The sequence below is a fragment of the Rhamphochromis longiceps genome, linkage group LG11, assembly GCF_057381845.1.
Source record: "Rhamphochromis longiceps isolate RC_006_pf linkage group LG11, R_longiceps_female_GT1.1, whole genome shotgun sequence".
NCBI classification, from domain to species: domain Eukaryota; kingdom Metazoa; phylum Chordata; class Actinopteri; order Cichliformes; family Cichlidae; genus Rhamphochromis; species Rhamphochromis longiceps.
This window is the reverse complement of record NC_140567.1, coordinates 34,461,704-34,486,256: the sequence shown is the minus strand read 5'-3', so window position 1 is coordinate 34,486,256 and position 24,553 is coordinate 34,461,704. Positions and strand designations below refer to the sequence as shown.

General features: G+C 39.7%; 1 protein-coding gene across 2 annotated transcripts; it reads right to left on the bottom strand.

Annotated features, from left to right (window-relative positions):
- Positions 1 to 32: 32 nt before the first annotated feature.
- col28a1b (collagen, type XXVIII, alpha 1b) lies at positions 33 to 24,095 on the bottom strand. Of its 2 annotated transcripts, none has more exons than XM_085423783.1 (35): positions 23,846 to 24,095; positions 23,192 to 23,328; positions 21,791 to 22,353; positions 19,195 to 19,215; positions 19,053 to 19,112; positions 18,896 to 18,949; positions 18,782 to 18,826; positions 18,655 to 18,681; positions 18,511 to 18,555; positions 18,387 to 18,431; positions 17,448 to 17,501; positions 14,400 to 14,468; positions 14,085 to 14,153; positions 13,265 to 13,333; positions 12,963 to 13,031; positions 12,796 to 12,864; positions 11,606 to 11,674; positions 11,102 to 11,170; positions 10,484 to 10,555; positions 10,319 to 10,387; positions 10,134 to 10,205; positions 9,395 to 9,463; positions 8,816 to 8,884; positions 8,670 to 8,738; positions 8,506 to 8,574; positions 7,905 to 7,973; positions 7,756 to 7,824; positions 7,210 to 7,278; positions 6,876 to 6,956; positions 6,677 to 6,712; positions 6,014 to 6,050; positions 5,335 to 5,889; positions 4,531 to 4,715; positions 3,648 to 3,933; positions 33 to 617 (listed from the first exon to the last, which is right to left on the bottom strand). In XM_085423783.1, exons 2-35 carry the CDS (start codon positions 23,325 to 23,327, stop codon positions 445 to 447), a joined length of 3,582 nt encoding a protein of 1,193 aa, XP_085279909.1. In that variant the 5' UTR covers position 23,328; positions 23,846 to 24,095; the 3' UTR covers positions 33 to 444. The 2 variants fall into 2 exon arrangements, with proteins under 2 accessions (XP_085279909.1, XP_085279911.1); XM_085423785.1 differs by having other exon boundaries at positions 21,791 to 22,350.
- Positions 24,096 to 24,553: the final 458 nt, after the last annotated feature.

The following is a 24,553-nucleotide window of genomic DNA, read 5'->3' as shown; positions in this document are numbered from 1 at the left end:
AAGAGCCTTGGATGAAACTTGGATGCTCATGATTAAAAGGTACACTTTTATTTTGATCTTTTAATGACATAAGTATTAAAAATAAACATACACATAAAAAGTATCATTAAAAAACATTGCATTATAAAAAAGTTACATTTTCTTGTTCTTAAAGAAGTTAGTGGTATTTTAACAGAGGAGCTCTGAAGTGACATAAAAATTGTTTCCTCTTTTTCTTTGTTTTAAGACAAATACCACAAATAAGTAGTCCACTACATTTAAAACCTAAAACTCAGTTTGATTTAATGATGCTTTCTAACATTAGCTGCTTATCTATCCGTGTCAAAGTAACTACAAGAGTACTCACTTACTGAAGTGAACTTTCTGGTAAATCTCACATCAATTTGAATCAAAATCTTTTCTAAGCATTTCATATGTGTTTGTGTGACTGCAGGCATGTGCGTGTCAGGCCTTGACACAGGCTTCTTTGCAGCTCTTCTCAGTATCAAACTTGTTGTCATTCCCTAAGCAGCCTCCAAACCAGAACTGAGCACAGGAATTCGCCGTGGGATCGTAGTACCACTTCACCACATATTCCCGACACGGCCCTGGATCCAGGGTCTGGGTGCAGCGCTCGGCTAGAGACCACAAAAAATAGTGTTATCAGAGACGACACCTGTGCTAGCAGCCCTGTGGGGACTCTTATTCTTTTGCTGTGTTCAGTTACTGGTAAATATGTTTTCTTTTTTTGTTTAATGGGACAAGGACAGAGGGGCAAAATAAAGCATTGAAACATGGTTTAAAGTTTCCTGTATTGTAATATATTAAGCACTCTGCAGAACTAAGGACATCTGGGAGAGAAACTGAAAATGGCACTAGAATCAAAATGTGGGACCTAACAGTTTCTAATAGATCAACAATGTGACTTTCATGGTGTAGACAGAGGAATTACATTAGAGGATTGCTTTGATCCTCTGATGACCATCAATGTTTGTAGTTTACACCAATCCAAATAAAAGCTGCTGGACAACACTGACCAATATTTCTGGCCCTACAAGGCAGTTCAATTCTTACAAGATTCATGAGATCATGATTATGAGAGAATCCTTCAGTGTTCTGTTTGAAAGTGGTATTTAGGGTTGATTCCAGTCAAGTTTTGCTGCCTAAATCATCCAGTTGACTGAGTGATACCTATCCCTATATTATCACATTTTGTGACAGCTGTTTGAAGCAGCAACCTTTTTAAAGCAATTTAAAAGCTTAATTTTACTGCTCTGAAGCATCAGAGCAGTAAGAAGAATGCAGGTGTTTACAGCGTTTGTACAGAAATGTCTTTGAAAAATAAGATATGAATCCTATAGTTTCAAATGCATGTTTAAATTGTGTGACAGTTCTTGCTCAGAGCCACTGATGGATATTCTCCAGCAGGGGGCGGCTCTTTTAGATAGAGAAAAAAAAACAAAAAACATTTTTGCTTCCCTTGATCTGCAAGTTCCTGATGACTTAAGGCCTCACTCTAATTGTTTACCCAGTAAATTCCAATTGGATTAAAATGCTAATTTTTGTAAATAATTAGTATTTTAAATTAAATCCCTGTAATAGTTAGAAATGATGACAAAGCGGGGCATGCTTTAGCGTGGGCCGTACTTGTAATTAACCAGTTCTTCAGTTCCAGTAAGCATTTGCTTTTGATCTCTGATAACGATTACCAAGAGGTCAAGAGCAAAAATACTCGGCTCAAAGATTTACAATCTCATTAACCAATGGGTGAAGTCACTGTGGCCATGTCCAGCCTTTACAGTGGCTTGCAAAAGTATTCGGCCCCCTTGAACGTTTCCACATTTTGTCACATTACAGCCACAAACATGAATCAATGTTATTGGAATTCCACGTGAAGGACCAATACAAAGTGGTGTACACGTGAGAAGTGGAACGAAAATAATACATGATTCCAAACATTTTTTACAAATAAATAACTGAAAAGTGGGGCGTGCGTAATTATTCAGCCCCCTGAGTCGATACCTTGTAGAACCACCTTTTGCTGCCAATCTTTTAGGGTCTGTCTCTACCAGCTTTGCACACCTACAGACTGAAATCTTTGCCCATTCTTCTTTGCAAAACAGCTCCAGCTCAGTCAGATTAGATGGACAGCGTTTGTGAACAGCAGTTTTCAGATCTTGCCACAGATTCTCGATTGGATTTAGATCTGGACTTTGACTGGGCCATTCTAACACATGGATATGTTTTGTTTTAAGCCATTCCATTGTTGCCCTGGCTTTATGTTTAGGGTCGTTGTCCTGCTGGAAGGTGAACCTCCGCCCCAGTCTCAAGTCTTTTGCAGACTGCAAGAGGTTTTCTTCCAAGGTTGCCCTGTATTTGGCTCCATCCATCTTCCCATCAACTCTGACCAGCTTCCCTGTCCCTGCTGAAGAGAAGCACCCCCAGAGCATGATGCTGCCACCACCATATTTGACAGTGGGGATGGTGTGTTCAGAGTGATGTGCATTGTTAGTTTTCCTCCACACATAGCGTTTTGCATTTTGGCCAAAAAGTTCCATTTTGGTCTCATCTGACCAGAGCACCTTCTTCCACATGTTTGCTGTGTCCCCCACATGGCTTGTGGCAAACTGCAAACGGGACTTCTTATGGTTTTCTGTTAACAATGGCTTTCTTCTTGCCACTCTTCCATAAAGGCCAACTTTGTGCAGTGTACGACTAATAGTTGTCCTATGGACAGATTCCCCCACCTGAGCTGTAGATCTCTGCAGCTCGTCCAGTTCCATACTCCTTCCATTTCTGAATGATCACTTGAACAGTGCTCCGTGGGATGTTCAATGCTTGGGAAATCTTTTTGTAGCCTAAGCCTGCTTTAAATTTCTCAATAACTTTATCCCTGACCTGTCTGGTGTGTTCTTTGGACTTCATGGTGTTGTTGCTCCCAATATTCTCTTAGACAACCTCTGAGGCATCACAGAGCAGCTGTATTTGTACTGACATTAGATTACACACAGGTGCACTCTATTTAGTCATTAGCACGCATCAGGCATGTCTATGGGCAACTGACTGCACTCAGACCAAAGGGGGCTGAATAATTACGCACACCCCACTTTTCAGTTATTTATTTGTTAAAAATGTTTGGAATCATGTATGATTTTCGTTCCACTTCTCACGTGTACACCACTTTGTGTTGGTCTTTCACGTGGAATTCCAATAAAATTGATTCATGTTTGTGGCTGTAATGTGACAAAATGTGGAAAAGTTCAAGGGGGCCGAATACTTTTGCAAGCCACTGTATATTCACTGTATGTCTGAAAGCTTGTTTGTTGGATTAACATGAGTAACGCTTATTTGATTTCTTGCCAACAGATCCAGGAGATTTACTGGTTCCAGGAAACCTTGAAGTGATGATGAGATTCCAGGAAGTCAGATCTCCCAACTCAGAAATAGTGCATCAGATAAAGTCATAGACTGAACTCAAAAGACATCTGTCTTCTCATCAAAACAGGAACAAACCTTACATGTAGGCTGACTTTAGGATAAAAATGATTAGAATTTGTAAAAATACATTAGCTACTACTTAGATGCACAGAAGAGGCTTTATCTATCATTTTAGGGGACACCTTTATTTCTCCATCTTACAGTCTCTGCTGCAGACTGTCAGCAGTTACCTGATAGGAAGTTGTCAGAGGACAGCAGGGGCGGAGTTGGTACCGGTGGTATCTTCTCCTCAGGCGGAGTCTTCAGAGTAGGACCAGCTGGCCCGATGGCTCCGGTCATCACCACATCGTGTGTGGGGTTGTTCACATCAAACTGTGGGAGGAACTCTGTTACCGGCCTGAAGGGCTCCCTGTCGAAGAACGGAAGCCTCTGAGTTTCTAAGGTGGTCCTACTGTTCATCGTCGGCCTCTTTCTAGAGGTGGACTCACCGTCAGGGTGTGAACCAGGAGGGCCGGGCTGAAACAGGCACAGAAAAATATTTTAATGTTTAGTTTATCTTACTGTAGAGAGGTACAGAGGTCACCAGGCGACACCTGAGCTAGTCATAGTCACTGAGTGAAATCTGTGGGAAGTGGTGCAGAGCTTCAGAGCAGCTGAAGACAACAGATTTACACAAGAGCTCAGAGATTTACATACATTTTACTAAGAGTCTTTAACTTTGAGGGAAACAATCACCAGCCATTTGAGTTATTTAAGAATGTGGTCCACATTTTGTTTTGCTTTTTTAATTTTGATATAAATATTAACAGAAGAAAATATTTTAGGGTCTTTAGGCAGTTATTCGTAACTCATTGATGACCCCAAGAGGAATGTTTTAAGCACTGTGGTGCTTTCAGCTTGAGCATGTTGGCATATTTAGACAAATGGCAACATTTGCTGAGTTTTTGAATTGGTAAATGTTTTGATATTTCACCTGAATAAAGAAAAATCTGACCTGCTGTTGGCGCTAGAGAAAAAGTCACCAAACTGTGAAGATGATTTTAGTGTCCTTTCGATATTGCAACAGAGTCTGAGCGCACAGAACAAAGTTTAAAAAAACCAGCACGTTTTCACCATTTTCTGGACTCTCCTGAAGTCTCCTGTGAAAGTGGGAGTGTCCGTGTCTGTCCTGTATGGCGGTTCTCGAGCGTTGCTGGAGACTTCTGGGATTCCTGGAGGAAGCCCCGAGCTCGGGATGGAGCTGAACAAGTGTCTCTCTCCGTTTTCACAGATATGACTCAAAAGTTTTTTCTCCAGAGCTGCAAACACCAGAAGACAAATGGACAGTTCTACTCTGCATTTAACAACACAGCAGTTTTTCTGAGGGAGTATTTCTGAACCAAAGCACACAAATACAAGACGTTCCCCAGTTTCAGGTTCATCATATTTACTTTCATGTTCAGGTGCAGATTGAGGATATGCTAGAAAACAGGAAAATGAGACATCTGTGCCCGCTTCACTTCTTTATAATGATAAATGTTCAGTCTCGCTTAACAAGCAGCGTTTCAGATGCCAAAAACATGTTAGTATTGTGTGGAAAATTAAACTCATGAATCTCTGGATAAGACGCATGACTTATCCAAACTCCAATACGAAAGAAAACTATTTATATTTTTTAAGTTTGCTTGGTTTTGAATTGATTGCAGTTTTTCTTACGGGAATTGGTTTGCCTTGTTTATTGGTTTGCTGCGTTGGTTGTGCTCTCCTTGTGTTAGAATCAAGTAGGATCACAGCTGCAGGTTTTCAGTTGGTTAAAGTAAAATGGTTCTTTCTAAATCCACTTTATTGTATTATACTAGGCTTTTTACTTAGCATTTTTTGCTGCATTTCAGTCAGACAAAACTATCAGATCATAAAGCCTGTGTCAAGGCCAGTCACCTGCAAGTGTTGTGAATTCATCGATCAGGTACAAGTGATCACTGTCGGGGTCAGTGGCCATGAAGTTGAGCTCCTTCTTGAACTCTTTGTACAGTGGATCGCTTTTGTTCACCACTCCGATCACGAACATCTCAATGTTGCTTCTCTGGGCTTCTGTCACGGCGCTCTCCAGACTGACCGAGTCCCTCTTATCGGCCTGTCCGTCGGTGATGATGATCGACACCTTCCTCACACCTGGCCGGGCTGCCTTGAACACCTGGTTGGCCTGTTGGATGGCACTGCCTGTGAATGTGCCCTCGCCCAGGTAGGTCATGGAATGCACAGCAGACTTGATCTCATCGAGGCTGGCTTCCTGTCTGAGGCTGACCACCACCATGTTTATGTGGCTGTAGAGGACCACGCCAACACGAGTGATGTCCCGGCTGACCGAGGTGTGGTCGATCAGGGCGTTCACAAAGTCTTTGATCACGTTGAAGTTTTCCGGGCCGACGCTCTCTGAGCTGTCGATCACAAAGACGAGCTCCAAGGGTGTCTGGCGGCACGTCGGTGCACAACCTGATGACATGGAGCAAAAACACGACCAGAGGAGCAAATAAAGGTTAATGACTAAAGAGGAAACTAATCCTTGGTGACTGATTTAAGGAAAACTAAGATTCACAAACTTAATTTTGTGACTTACTGCAGATGGATTTTACTATTTTGATGATTTCATCCCTCTGTGAAAGAGAGTACAATATTTTAGAGGTGGTTCAACACATTTTTTTATTTGTCTTTTTAACATATGTTATTGGTTAAGTTAGGGACCCTATTATACATTTCCATAACATCTAACATGCACTGTTACTGTTGTGGATGCTGATGTTAAATATGGCAACACAAACAAATAATATCTGTGAGTGTCAAGCTCAGGTTTTTAACTCTGAGTTTCATGCCTTTTTTTCTAAACCCTGGATATGTATGATGTGAGAAAGAGCAGATGTCCTTAAGTGTCAACTCAGTCACAGAAGCCACACCCACCTGTTACTTAAATCTCCGCATGCGGAGAAAAACTCAATAATTTCTGAAGACACAGTCGATGCATCAATGACAACAGACATGACATTATGTTAAATACAGCATAAAATGAGCTGGCAGGAGGTGGGTTACAAAGTGGTTTGCAGATCTGCAGCAACAGCACGCAGGCTAAAAAACCTTAAATAGTGTCCCTATATAAGATTATACAGTTGGCTGTCTAGACGATTATCAGCAAACCATTAGCTCATGTGGGTAGTACCAGCGTCTAATGAAAAAATAATCTGAGATTTAATTGGTTTAGAGCTATTTTAAGTGTACTCATACTTACTGTAAGTCCAGGTTCCCCCTTCTGTCCTGTTTTGCCCTGTCATTTAAAACAAGTCATTATTTAGGAAAACACTATAGCATTTTCTGACTTAAATTGTTCTGTTAACCTACAGTTACAGAATGACTTCTTAATTCATCAAGACTTTCTTCAGAGAAGGAAATAAAAGTTAGTATTATGTCTGGCAAAAATATATCAGTACCAGAGGTCCGATGATGCCCGGCTCTCCAGGTTCCCCTCTGTCTCCCTTATTGCCTTTCTCACCTCTGAACCCTCGGTCCCCCTGCAGGAGGAAAAGAACACTATTTTTTTCAGTGTATAAATGACAAAGTAAAGCCATTATAGCAAACGATGTCCCATCATTCATATATCGGCCAGAATCGCATTTTTCTGCCCAACATGATCTTTTGCATTCATTGTTGCTTCTGTATGTTTGAGGTGATGACACTGCATAGATTATCTTTCACCTTTATTTGAGTGCTGACTTTAGTTTACATAATAATTCCTCACTTCCCACATTGCGAACATCAAGGTACCTTATCACCCTGCAGACCTTGTCCTGGAGGACCTCTGGGGCCGGGCATCCCCTGAAATCCAGACTCGCCCTGTAAACATTCAGCAGAGTTCATGTTGTCACTCATCCCTGTGTGACCTTTCAGACCTTTATGGTTAATGTTAGTGAGATAATGATATCTAAATTTATGGCAACAATTGTTTCCATACCTATCTCTAAAAAACTGCATAGATCCACTGAAAAACTTACTGACCCTATCAGATCTTCATTCAAAACAACTCCAGTGTGCTTCTCTTGCTGCTAATGACCACAGCATAAAAGGAGGGAATGTAGGTTCATATGTCTTAGCTAAAATCCAACCAAACCTGTTAGAAAACTCATTATTTAGTTTGCGAGACTCAATGGAAACACAGCAATTCTTTTATCACTGTGTTACCAGAGTGTAGCAAACATGAATTCCCTAAATCAGAATCTTTATTATCTTCATTATTACTTAAAATGTACTTATAGAAACATTCAATAATTCAGCTGCAAGTGAATAAATGTGAGTGACAGGTGACAATGGTACCTTTTGTCCTTGTAACCCTTCTCCAGGTAACCCCTGTGGACCAGGTGGTCCAATTTGGCCAGCTGAACCCTGCAGGAAAAGAAAACTTTATATCTACTTAAGACAACAAAAATACAACAAAATCCATTGTTTTCTACATTTCTGATTACCTTTGGACCAGGTAACCCGATTCCTGGTGGCCCAGCAGGTCCAGGAGGCCCAGGCAAGCCTCTTTCTCCCTGAACGTAAGTTATTAAATATTTATTGATACTTGCAATAATGATAATAGCTTTATTTGTGCATCAGTTTTTAGAACGCACAGTTACAAAATGCTTCATTTAAGTGTACATGCCTACAGACAGACATGCAGTCTTGCATTCTTGCAAACAACATACAGATTTTCAAAAATAAAAGGAAAAATGCAATAATTAAAACTATTATTAATTGCACAAATAAAACTGTTTAAAACCAAAATCATCACAGCAACAAAAGGAAAGTCAGAAAAAGTCGTTATTTGTATTTTTTATCAAACAAGAAAGCAGAAGCTTTTGGATAATAGGTCAGATAAAAGGTAAGACTTCAATTCAACTTTATTTATATAGCACCAAATCACAACAGCAGTTGCCTCAAGGTGCTTTGAAGAGTAAACAGGGGAACTGTTTATTCCTTTTCAAAATCTGACTATCTAAATTATCTATTTAAATGTTCCTAAGAGGTGAAGAGAACTACTCCATAATAATAATTTTTTAAAAAGCCAGTATTTTTACTTACCTTTGTTCCAGGTAAACCAATCCCATCTGGTCCAGTCTCTCCCATCAGGCCAGGAGGCCCGGGAAGTCCCTAAGAATATTTTTTTCAATTGACATTGAAACCTGAGTGTGATTACTTGGAGTCTTGTGCTGATAAAAGAGGCTGTAATCTGGTTTGATACTCACTGGGGGGCCAGTGAAACCTTCTCCTTTTAGTCCAGGTGGCCCAAGGGGGCCCTGTGGCCCTCTGTCACCCTACAAACCAAAACTTAATTGTACTCACATACTTTACTGGGGAGGATAACTGAAGAGTAAACCGGAAGTGAACTGACCTTGGATCCAGGTGAACCAATTCCTGGGTCTCCCACAGCTCCGGGTGGACCTTGTGGACCTGGTTCTCCCTGACAAAACCCAGAAGTAAAGCTGTTACTTTCAACATTATGCACTCCACACTGTATATAAATGCCACTTGTTTTGCACATATTCAACTCTGTATATTTTATATATTTTATTATTATTATTATTATTATTTTTTTTTTTTACTATTTAATTTGTAAAAATGTGTATACACACACACACACACACACACACACACACACACACACACACACACACACACACACACACACACACACGTAGGAAAATATTTAGTATACACATCCAGAAATGCATACACTATTATATATTGTACATATATTTATTAGTTTCAGGTTGGCCATTCTTGTATTTTGCTCGTTTGTGTTGTTGTGTTTGCACATCTCTGTTGCTTGTGGGGCTCGCACACAAGAATTTCACTCGCATGTGCTGTGCCAGTGTGCCTGCACATGTGATGTGACAATAAAAGTGATTTGATTTGATTTGATACTATTACTGAAAGTCACACCAACTTTAGTTATGCAGCCTTGATTTACCTTGGCCCCCGCTATACCCCTGCCAGTAAGTCCAGCTGGACCTGGTAGCCCCATAATTCCTGGTTGCCCCTGGAGGAGAAAGCACTTATTAGAAAGATAACGGTACACAAAGCCATTTAAAAATAATTCCCTGAATGCATGATAATATCTAATCATGGCCTTTTTTTAGAACCTGACGGATACCATGGTATCAGTCATACACTTTAACAGAACAATTTCAAATTTTGTAAATTTTTTAATACATTTTTATATTTTCTCTCTTTCCTCACTGCTTGCACCCTGGATGGGCCGGTAACACGTCCAGATGCAACCCATACCTCGTACATGTTCCAGGCAAAATAGATGGCTGGAAGGAGGGACGGATGTGCTGTTTGTGTAACTGTAGCAGCAGATTTCTGTTTTTTTTTTTTTTGGGGGGGGGGGGGGGGGTTCCATTTAAGAATTTACTAGTTCACTAATTAACCTTCTGGTTTGCAGGTAGGTCCATGTTGGAAATAAGGTGCTTCTTAAAGCCTGTTTTTGTTTTTTCTGAGTTTGGACCAGCATTTAAAGCATGTACATTTTATGTAGCAACAATATTACTTTGACTTGATGTACACTCAGTAATCCAAAAACAACTCCAAATAACATCATCAGTGTGAGTGAAATGCTTCTCTCAGTCTCCAGATATCACTTTGACTGCTGTGTAAAATTATTATGACATTTTTTTCTAAAATGCTTCTGGTAAACACACACATACCTTTGGGCCCATTGGCCCCACAGGACCGACTGCACCTTGCTGGCCTCTGGACCCCCGGTCCCCTTTGTCTCCCTGTCAGAATAACACAAAACAACCTGTAAACAATCTTCTGGACTGTGGCTAAGTGCTTATAACCTCTAGAACAAAATATGGAGATCTGATCTGAAACACAGACACACTGTTACCTTCTCTCCTGGGACACCTTTGCCAGGAGCCCCATCAGCTCCCCGGGACCCCGGTAACCCAAGGTCCCCCTGATCAGTAAATGACACAGTGGACAGACAGACTGGTAAAATGTATTTAAAGTACATTTAACAAGCAGAAAACTGACTGACATCAGGCTTCATTACCTTTGGTCCTGGGATTCCATCTTCTCCTGGCTGACCAGGTATACCTGATAACCCCTCAGCTCCAGGGTCACCCTGAAACAGCAAAATGACACAAAAGAGTCCCAGAGGGGTTGAAACTATGCAAATACAATCAGCTACATTAAGAAGATGAATATCTGCGTTATGTTGTCTTTAATTAAGAAGCTATGGCTAGGAGGCAGTTAGCTTGGGTTAGCATGAGGGCTGGAAGCAGGATTGGTGGCTAACCTACAGTTGTCCAAATGAAATAAAATGCATCTTCCAGTTCATAAAATATTGCTCTAACTTTGCAGTAATACCACTTAAAGTTAATTGAGGAATATCTAGAAGAAATTGCTGCTATGGTGGCACCCTATTACATCACCACACTCAAATTTTCGTTGAGCTCTTTAGAAAGACCCCATTCTTTCAGATGTTTGTAAAAACAGGCTGCATATCTAAGTGCTTGTACACTTGTGTCAAGGGGACTGAAAACACAAAAGGTGTGGCCAAAGATTCATATTAAGTATTATATGTGGATTTGTGGTCAGTTTTTCTTAATATTACTCTGACTACAGGAAGTAACAGCAGGAGTAGTGCAGCAGTGCAAAGAGGACTTACTTTGGGCCCTGGTTCTCCAACACCTCGCTCACCTGGTAGTCCTGGCTCACCTGAGAGGCCCTGATCCCCCTGAAGGTAATAGTCACATAGTCATTTGGGTATTCAAAAAAAGATGTAAATATTTAGTATCATCTATAAGAGTTTCTTTCGTATGAATTTCTTGAAACACCAGAGCACTGCATCTTTAGAAAACATTACTCAGAAACGTAAAGGATATTTGTTTCTCATTATTTTCTGTCATATATACCTTGGGTTTGCCAGTGAGTGTTAATGGTACGTGGCACAACAAATGATAGACTATATGTAAAATATGGACCTTATTATAATAGTATATAGCATAGCATACTACAGACTCAATTGCTGCTTTAGAGTCCGATTTTTCCCTGTTACTATTTTAAACTGAATTGACTGAATTATGTCTTAACCTCCAGCAGCCAGTAAACCCTCTGATTCAGAGGAAGACCGATTCACAATCATCATCTTGTCTGTTATTGTGTGTCTTACCTTTGGTCCTGCTATTCCAACACCTGGAGCTCCTTTGGGTCCTGGAGGCCCAGCTGGACCCTGATCTCCCTGAAGGAAAAAAAGAGAGTTAAGTTGAAGAGGGGGGGGCGGGTTGTTTGATTTTTTAGCATGGTGGTTAGCGCCTTCTTGCCAGCAAGATGGTCCTCAGTTTGAATCCACCATCCAGGCAGGGCCTTTCTATGTGGAGTTGACCCAAAACACATGGATGGGGTTACGTCAATTGGAGACGGTAAAATTATACGTAGGTGTGACTTGAATGTGAATGGTTGTCTGTTTAGTGGCCCCTATGCCAGCTGGGATATGCTGTAGTCCCCGTGCAACACTGAAGTGGATCAGTGGAAGAAGCTGGATGTTTCTAAATCTATTTTTGATGAGAAAAGTCAAAGTGACAGTATAACATGTCTGCCTTCAGTTTCAGTTTTTATTTCTAAATGAAACATTAGTCAGGACTGTGTTGAAGGACATGAATTCTTTGTTATTGTTAATCTAATGTTTTTTGGATTTCCCAGGCTTAAATTTCACTGTGTATGTGTATTTACTGTGTATTAACAAGGTCAGACGAGTAAAATCATTGTGTAATAAAATATGCTTAAACAAAAAGTCTCTTTAAAGGTTACGACATGAAAGAGGGTGAAAATGTTCATCCGAGTCAGAGCACGACTAAAGCTGAAAGATGAGACGAATAAAACAGATGAGACGTTTTGACATAAATATGTGTGATTTCATGTCTCAGTGTCTATTTCAAACTCTCTGCTTACCTGACCGACTGATGTTGGAGAGAAAAACTCCTCAAAACCAATTACTGATAATTTTTCTATGAAATGATGTTACAGTTCACCAGGTGCTTACGATTATTTCAGTTTATATCACATTCATTGAGTCTGTTATTGCATGTACATCATAGTTTACTGCTTACAGTGGAAAGCCCTTCACATCAAGAGAATTTCTTTTTTCCTTTTTACGATTCAAAAAACTTGTAAATCTTTAAATACTTGTAAACATTTCCACTACTGGAAATCATCACAAAAGGATTAGCCGAGCAGTTTGCTGAAAAATAGGAATAATTAATGACTTTTAAATTTTTTACTTAACAAAGCCATCAAGCTGACAAAATGAGACCCTTTGATGGACTCATTCTGGCCCCTGGGCCACATGTTTGACATGTTTACCTTTTCTCCTTGAAGTCCTGGACCAGGAGCACCAACTGGACCTTGATTTCCTGGTGGACCAAAATTGCCCTGAGAAAAAGGAATAGAAGAAATGCAATGATTAAAGATTCAGATCTGTACATGGAGACATTGATGAGGAATTCAGCAGTAAATTTTAGTTAAATCACCTTGTCACCTTTGATCCCAATACCAGGAGGCCCACGACTTCCCTTTGGACCTTCATATCCTCGATCACCCTAAAGAAAATATGAGAAATCTGATTTATACATAGCTGTATGTAAATTATACAATTAAGAACAGCAATCTTTCAATCCTACCACTTACACTGATCTGTACATTTTTTTAAAATACAAATTAGTCTGTTTCTTTTCCTAAACTCTTCTTTGGATGCTGGCTGCATTTTGTTCCATGCTCCAGACATGTTCCAGACTTTTATGCAGTACTGTATGTAATCAAAGACTTTTCCCACCTTTGGTCCTGGAAACCCCTCTCCAGGAGGTCCAGGATTTCCTTGTGTTCCAGGTGATCCTTGAGGTCCCTGGAACAAACAGAACTTTAAATAAAAGTCTGTACTTGTGAAGGTTTTAGTAGCTGCAGATCTAAAACAGAAAAGGGTGATTTTCAAAAGAAAAGGAAAAGCCTAGGACTTACACAAGATTTATTTGAGCTATCAGGCTTAGCTGAAGGTTTGGCTGACAACCCCGATGTAACAAACAGTCAGATCCCATATGGGACAGGGTATTTACTGTATTTGCTTCAGCCTCCCAAATGCAAACTGCTTTGCAACCCATCTCACTTTGGCTCCTCTATTCATGCTGTGTAAGTCTTCCTGCTGCCCTCTAGGCTAATAAAGCATTCATTAACCTCTTCCATGTGCATAAATGTAAGGTTAGGTAAGTCCCAGAACAGAGCTGCGATGTCACTTATTGTGGATAAAAATACCTTTTTCTTGTAATTATTGTGGTCTAAGTTAGCTAACAGGGTAACAAATTAAAAGAAATGCCTAAATGATTACGCATCACAGTAAAATAACCCACAATAACATCAAAAATCATATGGAAAAAAATACTAGAGAGTTCTAGAGAGTAGAGTTCTAGACATTTGTAGAATAAATGGTACATTGAAGCTGTTTTGGTGGCACAAAGCGGCTCAGCAGCTTACGAAGTTATGTCAGTTTTGTCTAACTTTTATCTCACTTGTCTGTATGTTTATATATAAAAGCTCACTACGACACTGTTACTCATAAGATATGAGCTCTTAATGCCAAAGATCCTAATCTTCATACTTACCAGGAGTCCTGGTTCACCTATGCCCAGAGGACCTGCTGGACCTGGTCTTCCCTGATTACCCTTGTCACCCTGTAATTAGTAAAAAGTAAAAACAAAATTTCCCATAACTCAGTAATAAAATATCTTTTTTTATTCAGTGTCTTGCAGTTGTAGCAGTTCAACTGAGATGATTTAATAGGTATTTGAATTCCTTTCTCACAGAAACAAAACCTCACCGCTGTTTGACTTCCAGCAATGAAATATCTCTCTCCATCCTCACTGACATTTTTACTTTGAATTATGATTTTTATAATAATTGTAATATAAATGTGTCACCTTGGCTCCTGGGAATCCAATACCAATGTCTCCTGGTTGTCCAGGTTCACCGCTGGGTCCTCTTTCTCCCTGAGAGTAATCAAGTTCAAAGGTTTGTATGTTATGTGATGATACAGCAAACAACACAGAAAACAGGTTAACAGAATGTAAAATGACGAGATGACAGATGGTGCCAGGATGCATGTAGTCCTTCTAATCCAATAAAATCATTCTAATCTATTGTTTTATTCTTTATGGGGACCTGTTATGCTCCATATTTTTACTACTGGACCCCCTCTAACATCACACGAAGCCAAGAGTAGAAAAAAATGTTGGAAACTGAGAATTTACATTCACTGCACTTTGGCTATGTTCAGTATGAGAATCCATCATCATGCATTAGAGAGGGAAAAGGCAATAAAAGAACAATCTCAGGGATTCTTTCAGGGAAACTTTGCTGTATACACAGCTGTACAGTACAAACAGTTTATTCATGAACAACTAAAGTCCTGCTGTGGTAGAATTCAAAATTAAATTAAGATGAAGAAATGTATATGAGAGAACCATCCAATCCAGGATACTGACAAAGCAGTCTAACTGGGCAACTTTAGTCCAAGCAACAAATGCTGTATATAATGCTTATGGAAATGTTTATTGTTTTTATTACACGTAAACTCAAAGTGCTTGACATAAGTGCTGAAGGCCCTGAATGTGAGAACATACATGAAAGTTCTCTTGTCACCCTGACACTGACTCAGTAAATCAACCTCACTGTTGAAAAAATACACCACTTAGGAATACTCTTCAAACAGCACAGCCAAAAAAATAAATAACAGCAGAGCATGAACTCAGTCTCTGGATCCAGAAAGACATCTGGGATATTTTCTTGAGAACATCAAGATGATGTCTCCCAATATTTCTTATTTCAGTTTCATAGTGTGTATTTGTGAAGGTAGAATATTCATCTTTATGCAAATCTATTCAAAACCTTTTTGCAAAAAATGACCAGATAAACTTATCCAATCACATAGCTTACTAAAAAACTGTAGTCAGACATTCAGAGTGTCGGCTATTAAAAAAAATGCTATAAATCACATGTGATTTTATCGGCATAAAGACATTTTTGTTAAAAAGAAATGGGGAAGCTCTGTGGCGATGGAAGCAACACCATCTTATTAGGCTTTGGCACACACTGTAAAGGTCAGTATTATGTCCCTCGCTTTCTTGAGCCAAAGCTGATATGTGACCGTGCAGATGTTGTCAGGGAAAGTGTCCGCACAGTCCTGCATATGAATGATGGTGTGTCAGAGATTGCAACATTTTCTTTTTTGTCTGACCAAATAGTCATGATTTTATTGACATGATAATCTAAATGTTTGGGATACATAACTTTTAGTTCCCTAAACTGAAGAAGACTCGTATGCCTGTCAGTAAAACCTGAATATGGACATCATTAAAAGTTTGTATGGAAAAAGAATGAGAATGAGCAACAAGTGAGTTCTTGAGCTTTGGGGGACCTTGTAGACTGCTTTTGCTCAATACAAAGCAGCATTACGAGCATTATTTTAGAATAAAAATATATATTTAAGTTGATAAGGCACTATTTTATTTAGAGATTAATGTCACAGTATCTCAAAAACAGGGTTTTTATATTTTAAGGATAAATTCACAAAATTCTAGAAACTTTTGTGGAAATATCCAGAACTTTACTACATAGTTGTGTAATATAGGTTTTCACAGGACTATATGCACTCCATATAATTTGGAAAAGTCAAACAAGGCTTGACAAGAAGATTCTCTAAAAAAAAAGATGGGAGCAGAGTTTAGGTTTGCAAAACTGCATCTAAAAAACAATTTCTGGAACAATATTCTTTGGACTGATGAGACCAAAGTGGAGATGTTGGGCCTTTGGGATACTTTGAAGCCTAGGCTTATTATTTTGTTGGTTCTCCCCTGGAACCTCTTATTTCCCTAAATTGTCTAAAGCCTGAGGGTCACGCTATGAAGCAAGTTCACTGTAGCCAGAGTTTCTTGAAGTTAGCTGGCTTGACAAAACCTAAAACCTCAGAAACATCACAACAGTGGTTATCAGTTTTCTTTGTTCACCCAGGCTTTCTGCTTTAAGCACTGAGCATGCTCACATAAGTGGGTTGTTTCACATGTCATTTAATTTTATTTGTGGTGTAAAATGGATCAACTGAGAACCAGCTACTGCAAACAGACACATTATCCAAGGAAGGGTGAAACAGTCTATTAAAAATATTAAACATATAACAGCGAAAGCCATCACTGGTGCTGCAAAGACACAAGGGTAATGCTGCAGAAAATCATGAATCTTATGAATTCGTGATCATCACCAGCACACAGAGCAATCAAATACATTACATATTACCTCAAATTAATACATTTATTTTACAGCTGGGTGCACATTAGAGCTCTGAAACTTTAAACTTGATGCATTTAAACACTAAAGGTTATTCAGTGAGCTCGGTGCTGACAGTTATGTAGCCTAATGAGGGCTGTTGCCAGAACAAAGAGAAATTTATTCTATTGATTGGGGAACAAATAGTCTACACCTGTAGGCGATCAGTGTTCTAATCTGTGTTTTAGGAGGTGCAGTTCCAGCAGTGTAAAAGACACTTAGCAGCATTAGGACCAAGTATAAAAACATTCAGTAATTTTCTCAATCGCCAGCTGAAAACATGTAAATTTCAGCGAGGATGCAATGCAGTTTGTGCTTTGGTTGTATTGCTTCAGCAGCTGTATCGCACTAAAAACATACCACAAATAAATCTGCCCTCTGTGTATATGTAGTTCAATGTAGATCTTTATTGAAATGTCTGTTAGTGTTTCTTGTGCTCAGGTTCTTGTTTTTTCTCCCTGGTGCCTCGTTTTCTTTGTGACTCTTTAAATCAACTATTAAATTTCCTCTATTGCTCAGATATTTTTGTTCCTGCAATTTGCATTTGGGTGGCACATCAACTCTGTGAAGAGATTTTGTTGCAGTTTTAAAGGCTAGTCCAACCAAGCAGGAATGACAGAGAATCCATTGCATCTTGAGAAACTTACTTTAGAACCCGATGGGCCTTCAGGACCCACCTCCCCTGGTGGTCCTGGCGCTCCCTGCAAAAGAAATACACATTTACTCATTTATAACCTACATAATCTATAACCTTATATTTCACTTCTCAAATGAATCAAACAAAAAGCAGTCATGTATGAATCAAAAAGGAAGCCCCCACACTGTGTTACTGATCTGCAGGTCAAGACCAACCCACTGCCGCTGAATAAAAAATACAACAGGATTAAGATCGACATTCATGTCTTTCATGCCATTCGATTCTCATGCCTAGCTCATGAAACAACAAGGTTATACTGACACTGTGCCAGTAGCACAGAGGAGGAAGAGTGCTGCTGTGCGGCCAGGTCGCTGCACTAATCCCATCACACAAAGTCTGTTCCTGCAAAAGAATAATATCCTGCAAGCCTGGATTCACAGCTTTAGATAGCCCCAATGGTATCAGGATTACCCATAATCCAATATTCACATTCCATTAGTGCAAAGACGAATAAAAGACAAATTCCACTTCCATTTTTCATATTGAAGAGAATACCAACTGTCGGATGTCGACTTTTCAGGAGCCTGAGCGATGAGTTTTGAAAATAATGGAACTTAAATTTTGACACTGAAAAATAGAAAATTGCTTGTGATTGAAAAAAGTCCAAATTCATTAAAAATCTGTTGTCTTTAAAGATGAATTATACCATTCGCAAAACAGTGGATGACAACTCAGTGACTCCATCTTGTATAAACAGTTGGTTTGGTTGCCTTCCATGAATTACATGGACATCTTTTTATCCTCTCTTTTCATGGATTCACAAGTGTGTGAATAATGTAGACAAAAAGTCAGGAAAGCCTCACAAAAATGTGGGATTTAAACCAGGGCCCATAATTGTCACAATTCAGTATAAAACAAAACCAGAACTGAGACTTGTGGCCACTCCTACCTGTGCTCCTTTTGGTCCTTGTGGGCCTGGAGGACCCTCTGGGCCCTGCAACATAAAACCTATGTCACTACATGGATAAAGTCTGGGGTGTTTACTGAAACATCTCAGAAAAAAATGACCATACAGTGTCACCCTTTTCCCCAGGAGTGCCACAGTCTCCTCTGTCCCCCTACAAGACCACACGACACAACGTTAGACCCTGCAGATATTTTCTGAGGACATGTTTCAATAGTGAGAACAGAGCAGCTGAAAGGTCACAGTCACTCACCTTGTTGCCTTTGTAACCTGTGCGGCCCTGCAAACAATTCAAACAGGTTAAAAACCGATGTTTCATCTCTTAACATGCTTGCTGTTTGGCAGTTGTGCAAAAACAAGGGACAAATCTGCTTTCTTACCGGTGGACCATCACTTCCAGGTGTGCCATTCAGCCCAGACTCCCCCTTTAAACAGAAGCCCACTAATTAAACACTGAAATATTTTAGAAAGACTTTCTTTGTGTCACGACTCACCCTCGCTCCTTTTTGACCAGCTGGCCCTCTGAAGCCTGGGTCTCCTTTTCTACCCTGGAAATATTACCAGTTTTAAGATGAAGCAATGATTAAGCTGTAAAGCTAATAGTGTTTTCCACTTATGAAACTCCTCAGTGTTTAGTTGCTGAAAACTCACAGGACTTCCTGGAGGACCTCTCTCTCCTCTTTCACACAGACATACTTGGGCCTGTGGACACTATCAGAGCGAGAAAAATATTATAAAGTCAGTGCAACCATTAGCCATACTAAATAGATGTTGACTTCCATTTAAGTCTTACCCCTTCATATGCAACTGCACCCTGTGGAAAAAAACAGAAGATAAAAAAAATGTGTCAGTTACGTCCATCTTTTATCTACAGTCTGAGTCCCACTGAGGAATGGTGCTAGTTGCTTGGCAGCAGATGTGTCCACCACTTTAAAGTATTTTAAAGTCAGTACTTTTCCCCTTTACCTTAAGACCTGTTAAAGTTTCCACTATGATCTGACTGGGTCCAAGTGACATCACAGGTGAATCCAAGCCTTCTGGCGAATGCTTTCATGGCTGTTTCTTTCTTTTTTGTGTGACCACACAGACTTATCTGAAGCAACACTACACACCAACTATGTCTTTTCTTTTTCCATTTCTGCAAGTGTACTTGGAAGAAATGTAACGACATTGCTTGTTTGTGTTGTCAGCAGCTGCCCATGTCTGTAACTTGTAACAGGATACTTTCATCATATCTAGATAAAGGATCTAAATATTTCTGTTTGCCATGAACTATGCAAATAATTTAGTAGTGATTTTCAGACTTGTGTGTAGTTTTACTCTTCATGAAATACTATCTGCAGGACACTTGGTACTGCACAGAACCTGAAAATCATCTCTACAGCTGTGTTCACATCATTATTTCCAGTGAACTAACCCCAACTGGTTTTTGGTTACCCTGTGACAACACATACAGAAAGATATAAAAATGCAATATGCTAAAAGAAACCTCTACAGCAAACAATGAGAACAAACAACTTTGGGCTTTGAGCACAAGATGAAAACTGAAAATCTGTCATTGTTAATGTTAACATTTCATGGTACAATTTTTAAATAATAATTAATCTAATTATGTGAACTCAACCTAAGCTTTTGGGGCACTTGGGTGCCTGGGTGCCAACTCAGCATAGCAGGTAAGTAACCTCTATAAGCTCTATAAGTTCTACATTTGGTAAAACTGGGTACTGTCTTCTGTCATGTAGCTGTCTCTGTTTTGGAAGTGCTAAATGTGATTGAATAAAATGGCACATTAATGAAAAGCAGAACAAGCCATGCCAGTCTCTCAGACTAGCCGTGACCTCCTGCAGATATTTGACATTTCTGGGTGCTGTGGAAAATGCAAAGCAGCCAGGAAAACACCCTCATGCAGACACAACTCTTACTTAAGATGTGAACCCGCTGTAAGGACAGCATGAGCATGAACAAGACTAAACAGAAGATGATCTCTGTAGCCCAGTTCCAGACACGGCATCTGATGTCAGTAATTTTAGGAGAGTATGCAGGATGTCAGATACCTATGTCCTATTCTATTAGAAGGAGCTGCTGAATTATAGGTATCAGTAGTACACCTTTGTGTTACAGTGACAGCAGTCACATTCTGGTTTCTTTTATTTTTTTAATTACAGTTAAGGTTTTTAAGACAAACTCTGATTTTCAAGATTGTTAAACTCTTTCAAAAAAGAGAAATTGAGTAATGTAGCATTAAAACATACATCAAAGCACAGGTTAATTTCTTCTGTTTGTACATAAACCTTTAATCTGTCAAAAGCTAAACTTTTACCTCTTTTAACACCAACCAGAGAAGAAGTGACTCGTTTAGGGCTTGTTGTGTTTAAACTACTTCTTTAGGGGTCACCACAGGGGTATTTAGAAATACCCTATACCTGGGCGACTCTCTGATAAGAGGTTATAAATTTTTATTTGTTATACTTTTATAATATTTGCCTGTCATCCACCCAATGCCATAAAGTTAGCATGCAAGCAGTTTGCCTGATAGTTCTAAGATACTTTCACTTATGACCTTTTAGGGTAGAAATGCTGAGCTTGTGTTTAGTGCATCCTCTGCTCTATTTACTAAGCAATTTAACCACCCAGTCAATTAAAATAGATTGTTAGCTACACTGTAGCGCTTGTCACCACTCTACTTTGCTGAGGCCAATGGCACAGCCAAGAACAAAGATAGCCCTTAATGGAAATTCATAAACTTTTTCTATGAGTGGTAAAAGAATTGAGGTAAATTAGGTGAAATGATTGGTTTAGTCTTGGACTTTGAGGTTTTACTATAAAGTTTAATGTGGACAATTGATATTTTAATATAAATTTATTTATTACATAACAATATTATGAAAACTTTCTCCTGTATCGTCTTGATGCATGCTCAACCACCCAGACAGGAAATCCCGAAAGGTTGATTCTCTTCGTCTGGACGTGGCATTTTCAGTGCTGTCACCTTATCTCAAGTCTGTTCTGGATTCAAACTTTCCAGAGACATTTAAGTTAACTGTATGAAGATGTGGCATAGATAAAGCTTTGAATAGTCGGTAGAACTCGATAGGTAGTACACAGTTCCAGCCCTTTTCCAAAACTTTCAAAGTAAAACAAGAAGTAACCAAGTAGCTGTGGTAGCACTCATATAGTATATTTTGTGTTTCCCTGGACTGAATCTATAGTCAGCGTCTTTATAATAAGCTTTTTTTTGTCATTCAGTAAGCTTTGTCAGGTCCTTCAATAACTGAAGTTTATTTCCAAGCACAACGTTTTCCAAAAAAGCATTTCACCACTCTGATGTGTCTCGACTCTGTACTGGCACCTCTGTGCCTGAGCTCATTTTACTTGAAGCCAACACTCACCATCTCTTTGAGCAGCTTCTCTTCTAGCTGAGAGTCGAGCATACTTTGGACAAACTGCTGAGCAGGTGTGCTGGCGATGGCCCGGAGCTTGGCATTATTCTGCTGGGCAATATCTGATAGCCCAACAGCAAAGAACTTTATGCCATGACCTTTGGCCTCCACAGCAGCTGCAATCACATCAGGGTTACGGGGATGATCGACTCCTTCTGTCATTAGCACCGCCACCCTCACGCTGTCCTTTGAGGTCTCATGCACCAGCAGCTGTGAGGCATTGGTGATGGCGTAGGTGGTATAGGTGCCGTGACCGATGTAGTTCATGGTGCTGACTTGACCGTGAAAATAGTCCAGGTCTTTCCAGGCTGAGAATCTGTGCTCTATGGATACAGTGCTGCTGTACTGCAGCGCAGCCATCCGCACCTTCATCGTCCAGCTGGGCACCTGCAGCATGGCGAGCCGGGTGCTGAAGCTCAACACGAAGGTCTTCTGTTTCTCGAACAGTGATATGGTTGCGCTCTCAGAGCTGTCCAGGATGAATGCCACTTCCAGTGAACATGTCAGACCTACTTGAGAGGGAGATCACAAAAACTGACATCAAGCTAGAAGTATTAGAAACAGGACTAATTTCAGGATTGGCACTCTGACACCTTTCTAACTTCTGTCCACAAATTCAGTCCCTTCTGCCAGCAGTCGGTATGTATCCATTACACTATCAAAAGTGCTCTAATGTCTCAAGCAACACTTCAAACAGCTGTGGATTCACGTGTAATCATGAATTCATGAAATATTCTGGAATAAACCTGATTCGGGGGAAATACCCACTCCCAAATTCCTAATACCAGATGCCACAGGAGACCTATAAAGGTCTTGTGTCCTGAGCTGTTTTGGCAGCATGAAGGGAAGCTACACAATAAATAATAAATACAGAGACTTAATGTTGTGGCAAGTCAGTGTAAGTGCATCTTGTGGAAAATTAAAGCAACAGTTTTGAGTAGTTCTACATTACTAAAACTGTCCAGTAAAGGCTCAAGGACCAAGTGAAAGACCCCAGATTGTCAACTTCCAACCTTAGAACTTACAGTTACTTTAGTTGCAGTTCCTCACTTCAGCTGCAATGGGATCAGAGTTAGTGGTGTTTGTTTTTGTACTAAATGAAATCAAATTGCCACATGTATCCATCCATAATCCATCCATTTTTTTTACATTTAAAAAAAGACACTTAAAGGAAGGCATTGTGGGTGGATGACTTAAGAAATTCTCGTGTAGTTTTTTTTTTTACTTAAAATTTGATGACTCAACCATTTCACTGGCCTGATTTCACCATCCCTCACTCAACAATTTGTTCCCTCAGTGCAACATAGTGACTTTCACCACCAGCATGTGGAGACCTCATCTAAAAATTACCATTTCTTCCCTCATCTTGCAGCCTGTAGTTGTTCCTGCGCCCTGTCTTTCTCCTCTGGCCTGTGGCCTTGTGTAGGAGAGCCAGCAGCAGAAGGCAGACCCCGACTCCTCTGCTCAGGTTTCCCTTCAGCAACATCCTAACAGAGAAAAGAGGAGAATGTTAGGGGGGAAAGCAGTGTATGAAAGCACAATGGGTTATTTCATTTTTAATAGGATTCCTTTTACTATCATGGACACTGCTAACCACACCCAGTTGCAGATCCCAAAAAAGGGAGCTGTGTTCTGCATTTCACAGAAATGGCAGCAATTCTAATGGTATTAATTTGCTTAGATGACACCGTTCCTCCTACTGATATTGCACTTTCTCAAATACTTACTATATTACAGTGCCAACAATATGTAAATGTGTGTAAAACCAGAATAATCTGTGCAAATATTTTTCTGTTAATAAGTTACAAATGCTGCAGAATCTAAACAATATCTTCATATAAAGTTAAACCTCTGCCAGGTGATTGAGAAAAGGACACAGCAACATACCTAGACTGGAGTGCAAAAAAAACTGAAGTTGCCATTCAAACTGTGACACCACGAGGTTCACTACTTTGCAAAAAAGTTTTACAAACAAAGCAAATATATATATATATATATTATTACCTCGAATCTCATTTAGCTGCAGTCAGTGTTTGTAGTCCAGTCAGCTCTTTGAGAGGCATTTCTCCGCAGAACCCGGGGTCCCTATAAACCAGACTGAGATAAACTGAGGACCATCGCATGAGCTGATGTGCTGTGTGTGTGAGAGTGTTTGTAGCCGGGGGCCCTCCCTGGTGCAGCTCCAACATTTTAGTCCAGTGCAGCGCTTCATGCCTGACAGAAGGGATCCCATGAAAGTCTTTTGTGCGCATTGAGTCCGTGCACTAAAATCATTTAGATTTTAGAGATAAATAGCATTTGCAATAGTCATCACTCCAACCCATAAATAATGCATCTAAAAACCACTGCCAACATAAAATAAAGCAAACTACATTAGTTTGCAGAGATAAAATAATCTTAAAGTATTTTTTTCTCGGCATCTTTTTTTTCTTAACAGACTAGTCAGTTTTCTGGCTATCATGGGTTGGTTACTAAGGAAAATATCTTGTTGTGCAAAAAAAATCCCAAATGAATTTCGTTCTCTTGCCTTTTCCACTCTCCCCCACTAATGTGAAAAGCAGATGAATTGTGGTCGTATGATACTCTTGTACAGCGCAGAAATCGACCTCATTTCAATAACATTGTCAGTCCGACAACTCAACTCGTATTGTTTAAATATATTTAATAAATTAATTAACTTAAATAGTGATTATCTGAAATAGCCTAATTCCT